The 17008-nt window shown below is 41.2% G+C and overlaps 1 protein-coding gene across 1 annotated transcript in view; it reads left to right on the top strand.

Moving 5' to 3' along the window:
- The first annotated feature begins 5164 nt into the window (after positions 1-5164).
- The window catches only part of LOC124545854 (odorant receptor Or2-like), a 119970-nt gene continuing 108126 nt past the window's right edge, over positions 5165-17008 (top strand). Inside the window, exon 1 of the mRNA XM_047124812.1 lies at positions 5165-5254. Within this exon, the coding sequence (XP_046980768.1) occupies positions 5165-5254 (90 nt within the window). The remainder of the gene's footprint in view (positions 5255-17008) is intronic.

Below are 17008 nucleotides of genomic sequence, written 5' to 3'. Positions count from 1 at the left end.
AGAAGTCATACAAACAGAAGTTCGATTTGTTGAAGAGCTATGGAGATCTCAAATTGATATCGGACTGGGTAGAAGTGTATTTGGAGCTTACTCAGGAACCAGCAGTCATAAGAACTGGCAACATAGCACAAATTCTCATTGGAAAAATATTCACTGTTTCATCTGTGAAGTGGAAGGCCACATAGCGCGAAACTGTAAGAAGATGAACACAAGGTCGAAGATGGATAGCTTTGGAAGGAGTACGTTAAGCGACAGAGAGGACGGAAGGACCACCACTGCTCCTGTCTTCAAGAAGCAGTAGTTACTGCGAGCTCCGCTGACGACAGCTCTAAATGTCTGCTCGATAATGCAATTTGCTGTGACAAAGTGTCCAGGTCATAGTTGATACAAGGGCTTAAATTTCTTTGATGGGGTGCCATAAAGTTGAGGATGAAAGGTGGTAGGCGTCAAAATGTAAAATTAAAGGGTTTAATGGCAGTCAGGTACACAGTTATGGAGAGGTTGTGACTAACTTCATGCTGGGCCAAGATGAATATGAGGCCAAAATGCAAGTGATAAGGGGCAGAGAGAAACGTAATGGGTCACTGGGAATTCTGGCAGAATTCGCTGACTCAGCATCTGTCAGCACTTTCTTACCTTCAAGGTCATTCCATCCTATTCTCAGACAGTTGTGCTTGTAATAATTCGCTGACGTTAGCATTTACACTTCCTCACCTCTAGGGTCATTCCGGGAGCCACATCCGGCTACGTGCATCGCACAGGCAAGGTGAGGTCATTCCAAAAGCATCCACCTGACGTGGTATTAGTGTTCTTCAATCAAACTTATTGTTTGAACACCAGTGGCTGTAAGTGCATCAGTGTCGGTATGATATCGAATTAGGAGTTTTTCTGTTAATAACATTTGAAAACCTTAATTTAATACCGAGCGAGGTGGTGCAGTGGTTAGACACTGGACTCGCATTCGGAAGGACGACGGTTCAATCCCGGGTCCGGCCATCCTGATTTAGGTTTTCCGTGATTTTCCTAAATCACTCCAGGCAAATGCCGGGATGGTTCCTCTGAAAGGGCACGGCCGACTTCCTTCCCCATCCTTCCCTAATCCGATGAGACCGATGACCACGCTGTCTGGTCTCCTTCCCCAAACCAACCAACCAACCTTAATTTAATGACATCAAAGTAATATTATCCATGGATGAATGACGTTGGCTAAGTGATGTGCATATGCAGATTTTAGCCTTGTTCCACAGTAAGGTTCACTGTTCGATGGTTATATTGGTCGATCATCAATCTCTTTAGGAGACTTCCTTGAAACAGTTTGAACATTTAACAACAGAGAATGCATGCATATGCAGGGGCAGACCTCTAACAGTGTCATGTGTGCCGTCTACGCAATACAACATGAACTAGGAAGTGTCGTCCAGGATGGCAGTCATATGCAACTACCGATTCTATGGGACATTGGGAAGGAATCTCCACCCATTGGAAGAAACCATAGTACAGCTTTGTGATGCTTGCTGTGCATCGATGGAGATGGAGATGTATGATTCAACTTTACTAGATACGGGCATAGGACTACAATCTTATTTAAGTTTGTTTGCACAGCTACAGCTAAGAGCTTATAAAGTTTAAGAGCCATACATGTGTTAGTTATTTTATAAAATCCACTGCATTCCAGTGTAAATGAACAGTTACCACCATGACCGACTGGACGAAACAGCCTCACTACAGGAGTCTTGTGGTAGGTGAATGATCCTGCAATGATGCTACCTGAAACCAGATAAAGAATGGACAACTACGCTTGGATAACATACATACTTTGATTATTAGGCCTTTAGGCTGTGGGAAGACTAATCTCGTTCTAACGCATTCTGAGAAGTCTGCTTTGAGCATGTATACATATATATTTTTCAGAAACCCTGTTCCAGCCAAAAATATCAGCTACCGCAGGATTTTGAGGGCATTGACATTCAGCCAAAGCAGCGATATTCCACTGCCTGAAAAAGCAAAGCTAAACAGCGTTATGATATTTGACAACATAGCAATGGAAAATCAGGATGAGATCTGGCGATAGTTCCGCTCCAGTCACCATATTCAAGTCCAAATATATTATTTCAATCAGACATATTCTAGGATCCCAAACTAGTTGGAGTGGGATAATGAAAAACTTATTACCTCTTTCAAACATGCCAACCTGAATTTCAAGCATATATACCAAGCACTTGTAGAAACCAACATGTCATTCAAAGAATTCTTTGTCATATGCGGAGATTGCTGAGTTGGGTTGTTTCGAGGAAGAGACCAAACAGCGAGGTCATCGGTCTCATTGGATTAGGGAAGGATGGGGAAGGAAGTCGGCCATGCCCTTTCAAAGGAACCATCCCGGCACGTGATTTCCCTAAATCGTTTCAGGCAAATGCCGGGATGGTTCCTTTGAAAGGCCACGGCCGATTTCCTTCCCAATCCTTCCCTAACCCGAGCATGCGCTCCGTCTCTAATGACCTCGTTGTCGACGGGACGTTAAACACTAACCACCACCACCACCATCCCGGCATTTGCCTGGAGTGATTTAGGAAAATCGCGGAAAACCTAAGTCAGGACAGCCGGACGCGGGATAGAACCGTCGTTCTCCCGAATGCGAGTTCAGTGTGCTAAGGAGATTGCTGAAATACATCATGGTATATCTTTCTTGTTATAGATGAAACTAGGAAACTGAATGAAGACCGGTACAGAGGATCATCGATGAGATTATGCGTAAAAGAAAAGACAGCGTACTAAAACGTTATTGTGTCAGTATACTGTAGACTATGGACAAATTTGCAAGTGTGTTGCACACTCATTCGAAGGGTGCAAAGCACATACGAGTGTAAATTGACGCAAAAATCAAGATTATTAGCGCTAAATTAACGGAGCTGGAAATGGTGAGGTGTCAAATTTTAGAATACAGCAATATGAATTATATGTCGCTGACAAAATTGTGGAAGCCAATACAAAATTAAGGGGTATGCATAGATATATCAAGGCTATCTCAAAAACGGGGTACTATACAACTTAATCATAGCTAACACTTGGTTCAAGAATCATAAAAGAAGGTTGTATACATGGAAGAATCCTGGAGATATTAGAAGGTATCACATAGATTATATAATGGTAAGACAGAGATTTAGGAACCAGGTTTTAAATTGTAAGACATTTCCAGGGGCAGATGTGGACTCTGACCACAAGCTATGGTTATGAACTGTAGATTAAAACTGAAGAAACTGCAAAAAGGTGGGAATTTAAGGAGATGGGACCTGGATAAACTGAAAGAACCAGAGATTGTACAGAGTTTCAGGGAGCGCATAAGGGAACAATTGACAGGAATGGGGGAAAGAAATACAGTAGATGAAGAATGGATAGCTTTGAGGGATGAAATAGTGAAGGCAGCAGAGTATCATGTAGGTAAAAAGACGAGGGCTAGTAGAAACCCTTGGGTAACAGAAGAAATATTGAATTTAATTGATGAAAGGAGAAAATATAAAAATGCAGTAAATGAAGCAGGCAAAAAGGAATACAACGATCTCAAAAATGATATCGACAGGAAGTGCAAAATGGCTAAGCAGGCATGGCTAGAGGACAAATGTAAGAATGTAGAGGCTTATCTCACTAGGGGTAAGATAGATACTGCCTACAGGAAAATTAAAGAGACCTTTGGAGAAAGGAGAACCACTTGTATGAATATTAAGAGCTTTGATGGAAACCCAGTTCTAAGCAAAGACGGGAAAGCAGAAAGGTGGAAGGAGTATATAGAGGGTCTATACAAGGGCGATGTACTTGAGGACAATATTATGGAAATTGAAGAGGATGTAGATGAAGATGAAATGGGAGATACGATACTGCGTGAAGAGTTTGACAGAGCACTGAAAGACCTGAGTCGAAACAAGGCCCCGGGAGTAGACAACGTTCCATTGGAACTACTGACGGCCTTGGGAGAACCAGTCCTGACAAAACTCTACCATCTGGTGAGCAAGATGTATGAGACAGGTGAAATACCCTCAGACTTCAAGAAGAATATAATAATTCCAATCCCAAAGAAAGCAGGTGTTGACAGATGTGAAAATTACCGAACTATCTGTTTAATAAGTCACTGCTGCAAAATACTAATGCGAATTCTTTACAGACGAATGGAAAAACTGGTACAAGCCGACCTCGGGGAAGATCAGTTTGGATTCCGCAGAAATGTTGGAACACGTGAAGCAATACTGACCCTACGACTCATCTTAGAAAATAGATTAAGGAAAGGCAAACCTACGTTTCTAGCATTTTTAGACTTAGAGAAAGCTTTTGACAATGTTGACTGTTTGTATTTTATGTGATTAGAATTGTTTTGATGTTTTATCACAAAAATCGGTAAATTTATTTACACAAAATTTTATTAAATATGTATCAGTTTATATAAATAATGTTTTTGTCAGTGATATTAATAATCTAAACTCCCTGTCCTAAAAATTAATGTTTGATCTTTTCCTTGCACTTGGATGGAAGTGCAATTCTAAGAAAGAGTCTTGTCGAGTTCTGAGAAGTAGACATGTTTTGTGCAGACGTAACAACAGTTGGAATTTCGTAGCTCACGTGAGAAGATAAAAATCGCAATTATTTGGAAGTAGTGTAAATATTGTCGACCAGTTGTCAGAACGTGATAAAATACAGAAGAATAAAGTAATGAACTATTATTATTTCGTAATTGAAGTGACCCAACAAACTAAAAAATTCAGCAAATTTACAGCTTTCTTTGTACAGGAAGAGCTCGAGAGTACAACTAGGCCAGATACGCAATGAACTATGTAACGTAAGTTTAATTTATAAAAGTGACCATGCCTTTCGACTTCGATGAAAAATGACGAACGTCCGTGCAGTGAACACGCCATGAGAATAACACCAAAGAGATTCTATACGTACTCTCAGGAATACATTGCACACTGATTTCCAGGGAATGCATGTAGATGTGAAAGTAAGTAGAATGTTTTTAATGAAATGCTAAATTTATAGCGTGTCAACACATGCTGCAGATTACGCGGCTGACATTTTGAGGATTCTCGGCAAAGGACGTAAGATCGTGCAGCGTACTTGCCGGTGTTGGGGTCTTAAATCATTTAAGGGCACGCCCATTGTCTGCGATTACGGCATCATGGCAACAGGTAGTATTTTAACATTTCATGCTAGCATGCGGCCCAGCACGCACGAGATCACACATGCACGAGAGAGTGACTTCGAACAGGTACATTAAGCATGGTACATTAACAACAGCTCGTAATATCACCACAGTTCAGTTAGCAGGAAACTAACACAACAGAGGTTTAGTTTTCTCCACATATTGCTTGCAGTGAAACAACAATTTGTATAGTCTATGGTTTCTTCTTTTGAAGACAGTATCTGTTTAAAGATTAGTTAGTTGTTCTACAAGAACCTGGGTTGTAGCTGGTGCTTTAGTATTTCCACGCTACGATCCCACGCCCTTCTCTAAGAATCAACTACTCCCATCACCATTACTGTGGTTTACCCGACGTCTGACCAACGTACACAAAATGTACCGCCAGGGATCTTTGAAATCGTTGAGCCCACTTCGAGTTTCAGAGAAATCTAAATATATAACAGAAAGGGAAAAGAAGTAGGGGTTCCACGTTGTCGTTACCTCTCACGTCTGTTTTATTTAAGATTTACACGAACACCTAGACCATGTCAAAAAATACTAAGCGTTTGGTCATCTTATGGTGATTGTAGGAGTTAGACGATGTTAGACGATGTAACAAAACTTTGTGGATCACATCGTGTTGCTCAAGTCAGCACTAAACAGAAACCCTATAAAGAAATAAGTTTGCTTCTTTTAACATGCAAGGCTCTAGAAAAGCTACGAGGATGGTTTGAGAAGTTATCGGAACGGAATAGAAAATAAGAACTTACATCACCGAAACTTTTTTCAGTTTTCAATGTAGTCTCCTTATAGATTAATACACTTGGTCCAACGATGTTCCAGTGCCTTGATCCCACCTCGAATATGGGTTTACTCCAGGCCCGAATAACGGTTGTCAACTCTGGCTATCAGTTTTTCGTTTGAAGTGAATCTTCACCCACAAGGAAAATTTTCAGTTTCGAGAAGAGATGGAAGCCTGACGGAGTCATATCAGGTGAATAAGGCGGATGTGGCAACAATTCATATCTTGTATCCAAGGTTCTCGGGTCTCCAGCCGGATCCGTTCGTCGAAGTTCCACGATATTTCGGCGGATAACCGTTCCGCCATCATCAGGTGCTGATCAGCACCACCTGATGATGGCGAAACGGTTATCCGCCGAAATATCGTGGAACTTCGACGAACGGATCCGGCTGGACACCCGAGAACCTTGGATACAGCACATTCGCTGGGAAAGCCTGAGATCTCATAATTCATACCTTAGTTCGAGTAATTTTGCCATGGCAATGGCACATGTGTGCGGGCGCGCATTCTCTTGATGGAAGATGACTTTCTTCCTTGCTACACTTGGCCTTTTTTTCGCTTGGGACAGTTGATTTGTCACTACTCGAGTATACTTACGTGGATAACTGTGGATTAATGCGCTTCAACGATCTTCATCAAACCCTGAAGGTCTTCCTGAACGTAGAGAGTCACCAATGTCAAAACGATCCTTCTTAAAACGAGAAACCTATTCTCTTGCCGTGCCCTGTCCATTGACGTTATCCCCATACACGGCGCAAATGTTAGTGGCAGCCTCCGCTGCTGTCTTCTCTCTATTAAACTGAAACAGACGAATATTTCGGAAATGTTCCGATTTCTCAACTTGGCACTCCACTTTCAAGCTTCCACAGCTCCATTCACCGTATCTAGATGACAGAATGACAATATATAAACGCAAGTAGCAACAGTGATCTACAGATAAAAAGTGACAATCGATAAACAAACCCATAGCAAACGGAATACCAACATGCAAAACCAAAAAGGCTACGAACTTGTGTCTCAACCTAATATTAACAAACTGTTGCAAGTTACAGTAAATAAAAACACTACTGCCACTACGGCCTTTACTAAATGAAACCTGATCATGTGGAACTATCTTCCATCTTGAAGCATCTGGAAAACTGAATTATATCATTGAAACATCTCTGCAATTAACTGACAATAATTAAAGTTGTTATCACAAGAGCAAAGCCTTTTCCGCGAAATTATAACTCGTTTTATCGCCAAAAATTACAACCAAATGGCAAAGATTACGCCTGCTTCGAATTTTGCTTTGGCCGTGGAATATATTAATAATAGTTATCTGTGTCATTTAAATCTTGTTATATAATAACAGTTAATTACAATACATTACTTCCTATGATATGACTTGTGAAAAGAACCGTGCCAACGCTACTTATTAACCTTGAACATGAAAACGGAGTAATCGCAGCTGTATATTAATATAAAAAATTAAACAGTGCCAGTTAAATCTGCCGCCTTATACAGCCCTCACCCGAACTTCAAGATCCTAAGGCACAACCCCAAAAGGGACTAAGTACACCAAATGTTTACTTGCAGACAAGGAGAATTACCGCAAACTATGATATACACGTATCCAAAAGCGTTGCAAATCGTGCGGAAGGTGAAGGGGGAAATATAAAAAAAGCAGCAAATGGATCGAGCTAAAGGCAACACAGACATTTGAAAAATGAGATTGACAGAAAGTGTAAAGTGGATACTCACGAATGGATAGAGCACAAATATAAGGGTGTAGAAGCGGGCTTGACTACAAGAAAGACGGATGCCTCCCATTGCAAAATTAGACATTTGGAGAAAAGAGAAGCAGCTGTATGGATATCAAGAGTTCAGGTGGCATGCCAGTAGTGGGCGAAGCAGTGAAAGCTGAGCAGTGGAAGGAATCTAGAATGGTTATACAAGGGAACGAACTTCGAGACAACTTCATAGAAAACGAAGAGGAAGTAGATGAAGATGAGATGAGAGACACGATACTGCGAGAAGAATGCAGTAGTGTTCTGCAGGATCCAAGTTGAAGCAAGACGTCTGGAGTAGAGATTTTTATTAGAACATACCATGACAAAACTATTCAACCTGTGTGCAAGACACAAGAGACAGGCGAAATACCCTCAGACTTCGAAAAAATGTAATTATTCCAAGTTCAAAGAAGGCAGGTACTGAAAGGTGTGAATATTACCGAACCATCAGTTTTTAATAATCCATGGTTGAAGAACACTGACACGAATTATTTACGGAAAAATGGGAAAACTGATAGAAGCAGAACTCGAGAAAGATCGGTTTGGGTTCCGGAGAAATGTGGGAAAACACGGGGCGATACAGTGCGTCCGTGAGTCATGGTGAAGCTTTAATCGGTCACAGAAAAGCAATGAAACAAGGTAAAAATGTGAAACAAGATGGAAATGAAAGACAAACTCTCCAAGTATGCATATCTGTTCAGAGCTGTTCTATGTGGCTTCAATTTGTTGCCCTACACACATCTAAACGATATTCCAGTTCTTTCCACATACGTGTAAAGACATCTGTTGCAACAGAGTGAATAACATCTCTGATTCTCTGTTTTAAATGGTTAATGTCGTTGATACGCTCACTGTACACACGTTGCTTCACATAACCCCAAAAGTAAAAGACAAATAGCGTGGGGTCTCGGGATCGTGGTGGCATGACCTAAAACTACCCCTTCCTATCCGCCGGTGGGGAAATTTTATATCCAGGAACTATTGGCGTAGTGTGGAGGAGCGCCTTATTGTTAAGAGATGACACCTTGCGGAAACTGTGGCACTGCATGCTGCTTAAACAAATCAAGATAATTGTCTGACGTCACCGTCTGCTCAGCAACACACCACATGTTCACCTTAGGGGTATTACATTCGTACTCACCGTAGTCCGAGGATTTTCAGAAGCCCATATTCTGATGTTATAGCGATGAACATGATCACAGACATGTAAAGTGATTACACACTAACCACAATCTTCTTCACAAATCATTCATCACAATCGATCTCATTAAGCATATCTGTAAAAAACTTGAACAGTTTGGGGCCTATCAGCCAGGCTGACAGCGTGCAGTAACTGCAATTTGTAACCCGAAAAATGAAGGCATTTATTCAAAACCCTATGAACTGTAGTATATTTTTAGGCCTAATTCTCGAGCGCACGTAAGCACTGACTATTTTGGGACGCATTAGGTAACAACAACTCCCTATAGCTTCTACAGACTCGTCACGTACCGAAGACCTACCATAACGGAAGATTTAGAGCAATCTTTGACAATGTTGGCAGGAATACACTGACATTCTGAGGATAGCTGGCATAAAATACAGGAAGCGGAAAGTTGCTCGCAACTTGCACAGAAATCAGACTGCGTTTATAAGAGTGAAGGAAACGAAACAGTAAGTGAGAAGGGAATGAGACAGGTTTGTAGCCTATTCCCGATGTTATTCAGTCTGTAAATTTAGTAAACGGTAAAGGTTATTATGGAGAAATTTGCAGCAAAGTTCAGGAAGAAGAAATAAAAACTTTGGAGTGTCGATGACATGGTCATTCTCTCAGAGACGAAAATGACTTGGAAAAACAATTGAATGGAGTGGATAGTGTCTTGAGGAGGGATTAGGAGACGAACATCAACGAAAGTAAAGCACAGGGTGTAGAATGTTATCGAATTAAATAAAGCGACATGAGGGAACTAGATTAGGATGTGACACGCTAAAAGTAGTAGATCAGTTGTGTTATTTTGGCAGCAAAATAATTGATTATGACTGAAGTAGAGGGGATATAATAAGCAAATTGGCAATTACAAGAAAAGAATGTATGAAAAAGAGGAATTTCTTGACATCGAATATAAATTTTGAGTGTTAGGAATTTTCAGTGCTAGGAATTTTTTTCTGAAGGTACCTTGTAAGGACTTGAAACGTCGACGGAAAACAATTCCGACAAGAAGAGAATAGATGTTTCCGAAAAGTGGTGCTACAGAAGAATGCTGAAAATTAAATGGATGCATCTAATAAGTAATAAGCAGGTACTGACTCGAACTGGGAAAAAAGAATTATGACACGCCCTGAGACATGAAGGTATCATCAATTTGGTAATAGAGAAAAGTGTGGGGGGTTAATATGTGGAGGGAGACCGGGGCTAGAAGACAGTAAGCGGGTTGGAAGAGATGTAGATTGTAGTAGTTGTACAGAGAAGAAGAACCTTGTACGGGAAAGATTAGCGTGGAGGGCTACTTCGAACTGGTCTTCGGACAAGACTAATAATAAGAATAGAAGACTAATACTTTCGCAGTTATGATAAATACGGGAGAATGCTAAAAAGTTCCAGGCTTTGCCCAAAAAGAAGAAAGCTAGAATTTTGAAATTATCCATTTATTAAATATATTCTCTCCTGAGACTAATACACTTGTCACATCGTTGTTGCAATTTTTCTAGTCCGTGCAAATAAAAGTCATGTGGGTCGGTCACGAAACGAGTTCTCCGCAGCCCCATTGACATCTTGAATGCCCTGAAAACGGTTACCCTTCAGATGTTCCTTCCAGTTCGGAAGGATGGTTGTCTAGTTGCATGCCCAGCTTCGTCAGTTTGGAAGCCACAACGTTGGACGTGTGAACAGGTGCGATAACAAGCAACAAAAGAATACCTACGGTCAACTTTCCTCGGTGTTTGTTCTTAATTGCTTCCTCCAACTGACCCAGCAACATAATGCCGTCCTTGTCCCAGAAAACGGATTCCTTCACTTTTTTGGCCTATTTCTGGTTGCCCAACTTCTTCGGCCGTGGTGACCTGCTGTGGTACATTTTTTTATTGTTCCTTGGTTTAATGGTCATAAATGTGAAGAACAAGTTTTATCCTCAGTCACTAACATCACCGAAAATGTCTCTGGACCTTCGAAATGGAACAAAATGGCTGTCAATGTCACAGCGTTTTGTTTCCGTTGATCACAGTTCAAACATTTCGGCACCCATTTCACTGAAAGCTTGCGCATGTCTAGGGATTGTGGTGGTAATGAAACCAACACGTTCCCGAGAGATGTCCTGCATCGCGGCTATTTGTTTGGCGGATATTCGTCGGTCCTGAAGAATCAGCTGAAGGACAGCATCGGATTTTGCAGTGTTTGCTGCGGTTTGAGGGCGACAACCGCGGGACTCGTCTTAAACAATGAAGTGGCCAGTCTGGAAACGAAATATTCAAGATTTCATAGAGTTGTAGGAAGCACACTTCTCTCCTAGTGTTTGTGACATCTCATTGTGAATGTCCTCAGTGGACTTTCCCTGGAGATACAAAAACTTCATGATGGCCATTTCTGCAATGACGAGAAATATGCTTATGACTCTGTCAGTTGGCTATCACCTGCAACAGAACAAATTTTACGAATAGTGAAAACCAGATATTTACGTAGCTACATCTTAAGATTTAAGACTTTCAAATGAGTCCCCATTTTTTTATTTATTTCGACTATAAGGTAACAAAGCCAGGAACTTTTCAGCACCCCTCGTAAAACGTAGACGTACGTAGTAAACATTCAAGCGTATACAATGACAAATCACGTTCATTTTTCCTTTGACTTTCTCCGCTGGTAGTTTTGGTGTACGGCCTTATTCTGAAGTGCTATTTATGGTTCAGACCAGCCAAGCTGTAATGTTGGAACTTTATGTCATCACCGCCTATAGTTAGTCCAACTGTGGGCAATGATGATGTAAAGTTTCATCGTTACAGTTATCACAAAGAAAGCTTCAGAATGGGGCAGTGGAGAAAAAAATAAAAGAATGAAGAAAATACTTCGTTTACACCTGGTATCATTTGAAACAGAACATACACTCTGGGTAAAAAAGAAAAAAAAAAAGACGCACATAGAAGGATTTATGCAAGATGGTCACAAACTGATATTCATACAGGTACGACGGAGAAAGAGAAACTGTAATGTTTGGCTGCCAATGGATGAATGAATGTGTGACCCTGCAGAGCAGTTTCACCACCCAGCTGGCAAGGATGGTAAACAGTGGCATGTCAATATCAAAACATGAAGTCTTTGCGAATTTCATTCCGTGTATTCAGCTGAGGCAGGAGCTTGAACAACGTATACAGATACTCGTACCAACATTTGAAAGAGGGCATGTAGTTGGACTCAAAGAGGCCGATAGGAGTAATTGACGAATCGCTCGACATGCCACTGAGCTATGTCACTGTTCGACGATGTTGGTAGGAATGGGTGAACCATGGCTGAACATAACGTCAAGAAGCAAGCGATCCACCCAGAGACACGACACAACTCGAGGACCGAGCAATCGTTAGAGAGGCACTCAGAGCTCCGGATTTATCATTGATCCGATGTGCAACTAATGCTTCACTGTACGCCAATATGGCCGTCTGCAGTGGTGTCAGACACATTCGGCCTGGCATCTCATTGGAGTATAGCTGTCTTCAGTGGTGAGTCACGCTTCGATCTGAGCCCCAATGACCAGGGAAGACGTGTCTAGAGACGTCCTGAACGGTGATGCGATGCCAATCTGATGTCGCCGCCATACGCCTCGACACCCAGGAATGATAGTTTGGGGTGCCATTTCTTAGCAGCGGCCCTTTGGTTGTCATCCAGGGCACCCTTACAGCACAACGGTACGTCGACGATATTCTACGACCCGTTATGTTACCCTTCAAACCAAGCCATACTAGGCTTACATTTCAGCAAGATATTGCCCGTACTCACACGGCGAGAGTTTCTACTGCTTGTATTCGTGCTTGTTAAACCCTGTCTTGGCCAGCAACGGCGCGGGATCTCTCCCTGATTGGGAACGTTTGGAAAATTATGGGGAGAGCCCTCCAGCCACCTCGGATTTTGACGATCTCACGGGCCACTTGGACAGAATGTGACACGATATCCCGCAGGAGGACGTTCAACAACGTCGTCAACCAATACGAGGCCGAATAACTGCTTGCATAAGGACCAGAGGTGGACCAACGAGTTGTTGACTTACTCAATTTGTGAAGCTCTTTCTCTTGAAAAACTCGTCCAACTTTTCTGTATTTGTACTTATTTGTTTGTCTGTGCATGTACGTCACATCTACCAATTTCCCTGCCATACGGATAAATCCTTCGTGGCAGAGTGTATGTCTGTAGGAATTATCTTGCCCGAGCCTACCGTTTTTGTCACACCCAGATTAATAACTTTTCCTCCTAGTACAGAGAGCTTTTTTCATTTTTTAACCATCGTTTCCTAGCTCTAATGTCAGATTTGGTTGTTCAGGTAATGACCCACTGAGGAGAGGGAGCTTTCGGCCAAATACCAGGAAAGCTGGTAGTGGGAAGGAGGAATATTTGGGAGGAGAGATGGCTTCTAGCTCCGGCATTTGATTTCAGACCAAGGAAAACCTCCCGAAACCCTTTGTCAGAACAAAGGGAATGGGAACGATTTTTGGTTTAATTTTGTAACGGTATGTCCCAGACAAAATATGTGCAGCCTATATATGTGAATGTATATTTGTTGATGTAGGTGACTTCCTCAACACGTAAAGCGCTCGTAATGCTAACAATGCATAGCGTGGAGGATACGGTTACAAAAGTTTCTAGACAGTTGACATGCGATTCTGAGCAGATCATATAAGGGAAGCACACAACTAACAGGTCACCGATTTTGCTCATCTTTCGCATGATTGTAGCGCATACTTAATGTAAAACTGTTGCTTTTGTACTGTAAGCTTCTCAGGCGTTTTGAGGAATAAAAGTTCAATGTTTGGCTAGCTTGTTGAATGAATACCCTACGAGGGCGCCATCCGTCGAGCATCGACGTTAGAGCAACCAGTAGATTAAAAGTCTGTTACGTTGGAGTGACGTCATTTTCATTTTTTTAAATTTTGCATCAAAACATGTATAACATATTTCATCGGACAGGAACAATAATAATAATGATAATCACTGCAATGAAAATAAAAACGGGTTACATATTGCGTTCGCTATTTCAATGCGTTTATAAAAAAAGTTGCGAGGATCTGGTATTTGGAGCTAAAAAATCACAAAACTGAACAAGTACTTTCGGGAAGGAAAACAGATGTAATTAAGGTAAACTGTCAGGCTATTGGAGACGATTTAGCAGTACTTCCAGAGAATCTGAGACAGGCAGTTACCCAATTCATTATTCTATAAAATGGCAAATAGGACTGGTCTCAATATTTCCGCTGAAAAAATGAAGTTCATAACAAATATAAAAAATGCTCCAAAATACATAGAAATATATAAAATCGAGCGAGTTAGTAATTTTGAATATCTTGTGGAAACTATATAGAAGAATGGAATAGAATCATTTGCAATAGGTTTAGGAGTTATGGAAAGAGCATGTGGTTTGGAAAAAATATCTAAAACGAGAAATACATGTTTAGAAAAAGAAAACGAAAACAGTATACTACAGTGGTAAGACGAGAATGTTTGTATGCCCTTGGATTCCTAACGACGAACTACAACCTGGACAGGATAGAGGCACTTGAGAGACGGATTATGAGGAAAATAGTGGATGCAATACAAACTACTGATGGTTAAAAAATGAGGAGTAACATGGATATCTACGAAAATATAGAAAAAATTCAAAACTAGTGGCAAATATAAGTTTAATTTCTTTTTTTTTTACCTCTATTGAATGAATGTAAACAGGCTAACGAAGCAAATGCACCAATAATTCAGGAAACCGACTTCGGCACAGATTACAGAAAGAAGAAAAGAATTAGAAATAAACAACATCAACGAGTCAGAAATAACGGAAAGAAACGCGTTTAGGAATAATTCCGATATGGAAAAAATAAGAAATAGAGAACAACATGAACTGTAGGAAGAAAAAGATAACATAGGGAGAAGTATTCGAAAAACTCGAAACAACAAAGAATGAAGAGGAATTGAAATGTTACGTGACGGTAGTTGGTCAATACAAAGGTTAAAAAAATGGTAATACTTATGGTACATTCATGGAGCGATACAATCAAGATATAAGAAGGAACGATGAAGCAATGACCATTTACTTACGGATACATTTATGAGCTTATTGCAGTGAAAAATAAAAAAAAGTGACAACACTCTAAGTGCAGTAAGGGGCGTATGGTCTGCCGCTCTAGCTGGCTGCGCTAACAGCAGGTCTCGATGGCTGGCGCTCTAGTAAAGTATTTAAACTTACAAGGACCCCCTTGAGTGAGAGGTCCCAAAAAGCCAATGATGTTTATGGCATTCGACGCCCGACGTAGTGTCTATCACGCAACCACATTATTCGCTGGTAATGGCAACAGGCGGCAGGAGTGGAGGTATCGAATTGTGAGCACAGCATGAGGCTACGGAGCGTAGATGAATTGCTTAGTCGACGAGCAACTCAAAATAGTGCTACAATGCTAGAGGCAGTGATACAAATCAGAGCAATGGCAACGATAAACAAAGCATACATTGCATTATATCTACAACAGTTGTGGAAGTTGACATTACGTCAGAAAGGGACCCAAGGAATTTCGCAGAGTGAGAAAGAAGTGGCAGATGAAATATTATCATTTCCGCAAGATGAGTCAGTTGAATGTGTGGGTCGTATTCGCTCGACTGTGCGGACAATATACATGAGTGATTACAATGATGACGATACCTGCTTAAAAAGCGAAAGTGATTTTGAAACAGCCATGTAGTTCATCATCCTTGTCGGACAGGGAGCCTAAAAAAAAAAAAAAATGATTCAAATGGCTCTGAGCACTATGGGACTTAACGTCTGAGGTCATCAGTCCCCTAGAACTTAGAACTACTTAAAACTAACTAACCTAAGGACATCACACATATCCATACCAGAGGCGGGATTCGAACCTGCGACCGTAACAGTCGCGCGATTCCGGACTGTAGCGCCTAGAACCGCTCGGCCACCGCGGCCGGCCAGGGAGCCTCAGATCCCGTGTCCAGTTAAACGGTGTAAAGAACAATCGTTGTCCGAGGAGAGGGTACTAACTGTAATTACGTACACAGAATATTATCCACGACAGTTATGAACAAATTTCCAATAAGTCCGCAGCAATATGACCGTGTAGTGCATAAGAAAAGCTACGGATATTAAGAGGAGGACAAGACGTACTTGTTACAAAAACTATTGTCTGCACGTTTTAAGAATGCTCAGTACAGTTTACAAAATGCGCATGATAGTGACCTACTATGCACATCAAACTGGACGCAACATTGATAACAGTAATTTCAAGGGAGGCAGTAGATAGCTGTACAACTTGAAACAGTGCTACAGAGTTGAAAGACGTAAGGTAACGAAATATCAAACAAAGCGCCAACTTGGCGATGCACAGCAAACAGCGGAATCGGCCCGAAAATTTATAGACGAGATAAAAAATCTTATCCCATTGTTCAGTAAGGAATTTGTTTTCAATTCCGACCAGTCGGGATTTGAAGAACAAATACATATTAAAGGATCCCTGGAAATTAGAGGTACCAAGGGAGTTGTATCGAGATCGGCTATCATCAATGCCTTAACGCATTCGTATACAATTATGTCGACGGTTATCTGGATGGTAAATTGGCTGGAAAGTTATTTATTGTGCTGCGAGAAGTTGGAGGTGCTCTGCCGCTACGATTCTTTTTCGTGTGCATGATCTCGCAAGGACAGTAGGGAATATTTACTCACATGGGCGTAAGACAACCACAGTTAAGATGTGAACACTGCTTTCGGCCAATTACTGGTCAAAATAATTTGCTTTCGCTTGATTCCTAGTCTGCGTATAAAAATCGCACGTATTTCGACCGAACTATCCCTCCTGAAAATTGTGTAACATTGCAGTTCATACCACCTGGAATCCTGGATGTTTGTATTTGTCAGTGCCTATAAAACATATTATTGCACTATCTGCAGCTACACGTTAAAGGCTAGCCAGTTTCACGATAAGTTCCACGACATATGTTTTCGCATTCGGTTGCACGCCATCGCAATCCGTCAGTTCTCATCACCCCGTTACACTAATATGATTCTATACGCATTCCTTAAGAGTGGATATCTAGATGAACGT

This window comes from Schistocerca americana, chromosome 8 (assembly GCF_021461395.2).
Source record: "Schistocerca americana isolate TAMUIC-IGC-003095 chromosome 8, iqSchAmer2.1, whole genome shotgun sequence".
In the NCBI taxonomy this organism is placed as follows: Eukaryota; Metazoa; Arthropoda; class Insecta; order Orthoptera; family Acrididae; genus Schistocerca; species Schistocerca americana.
The sequence above is the reverse complement of the archived record's forward strand: the minus strand, read 5'-3'. Positions and strand labels throughout refer to the sequence as shown.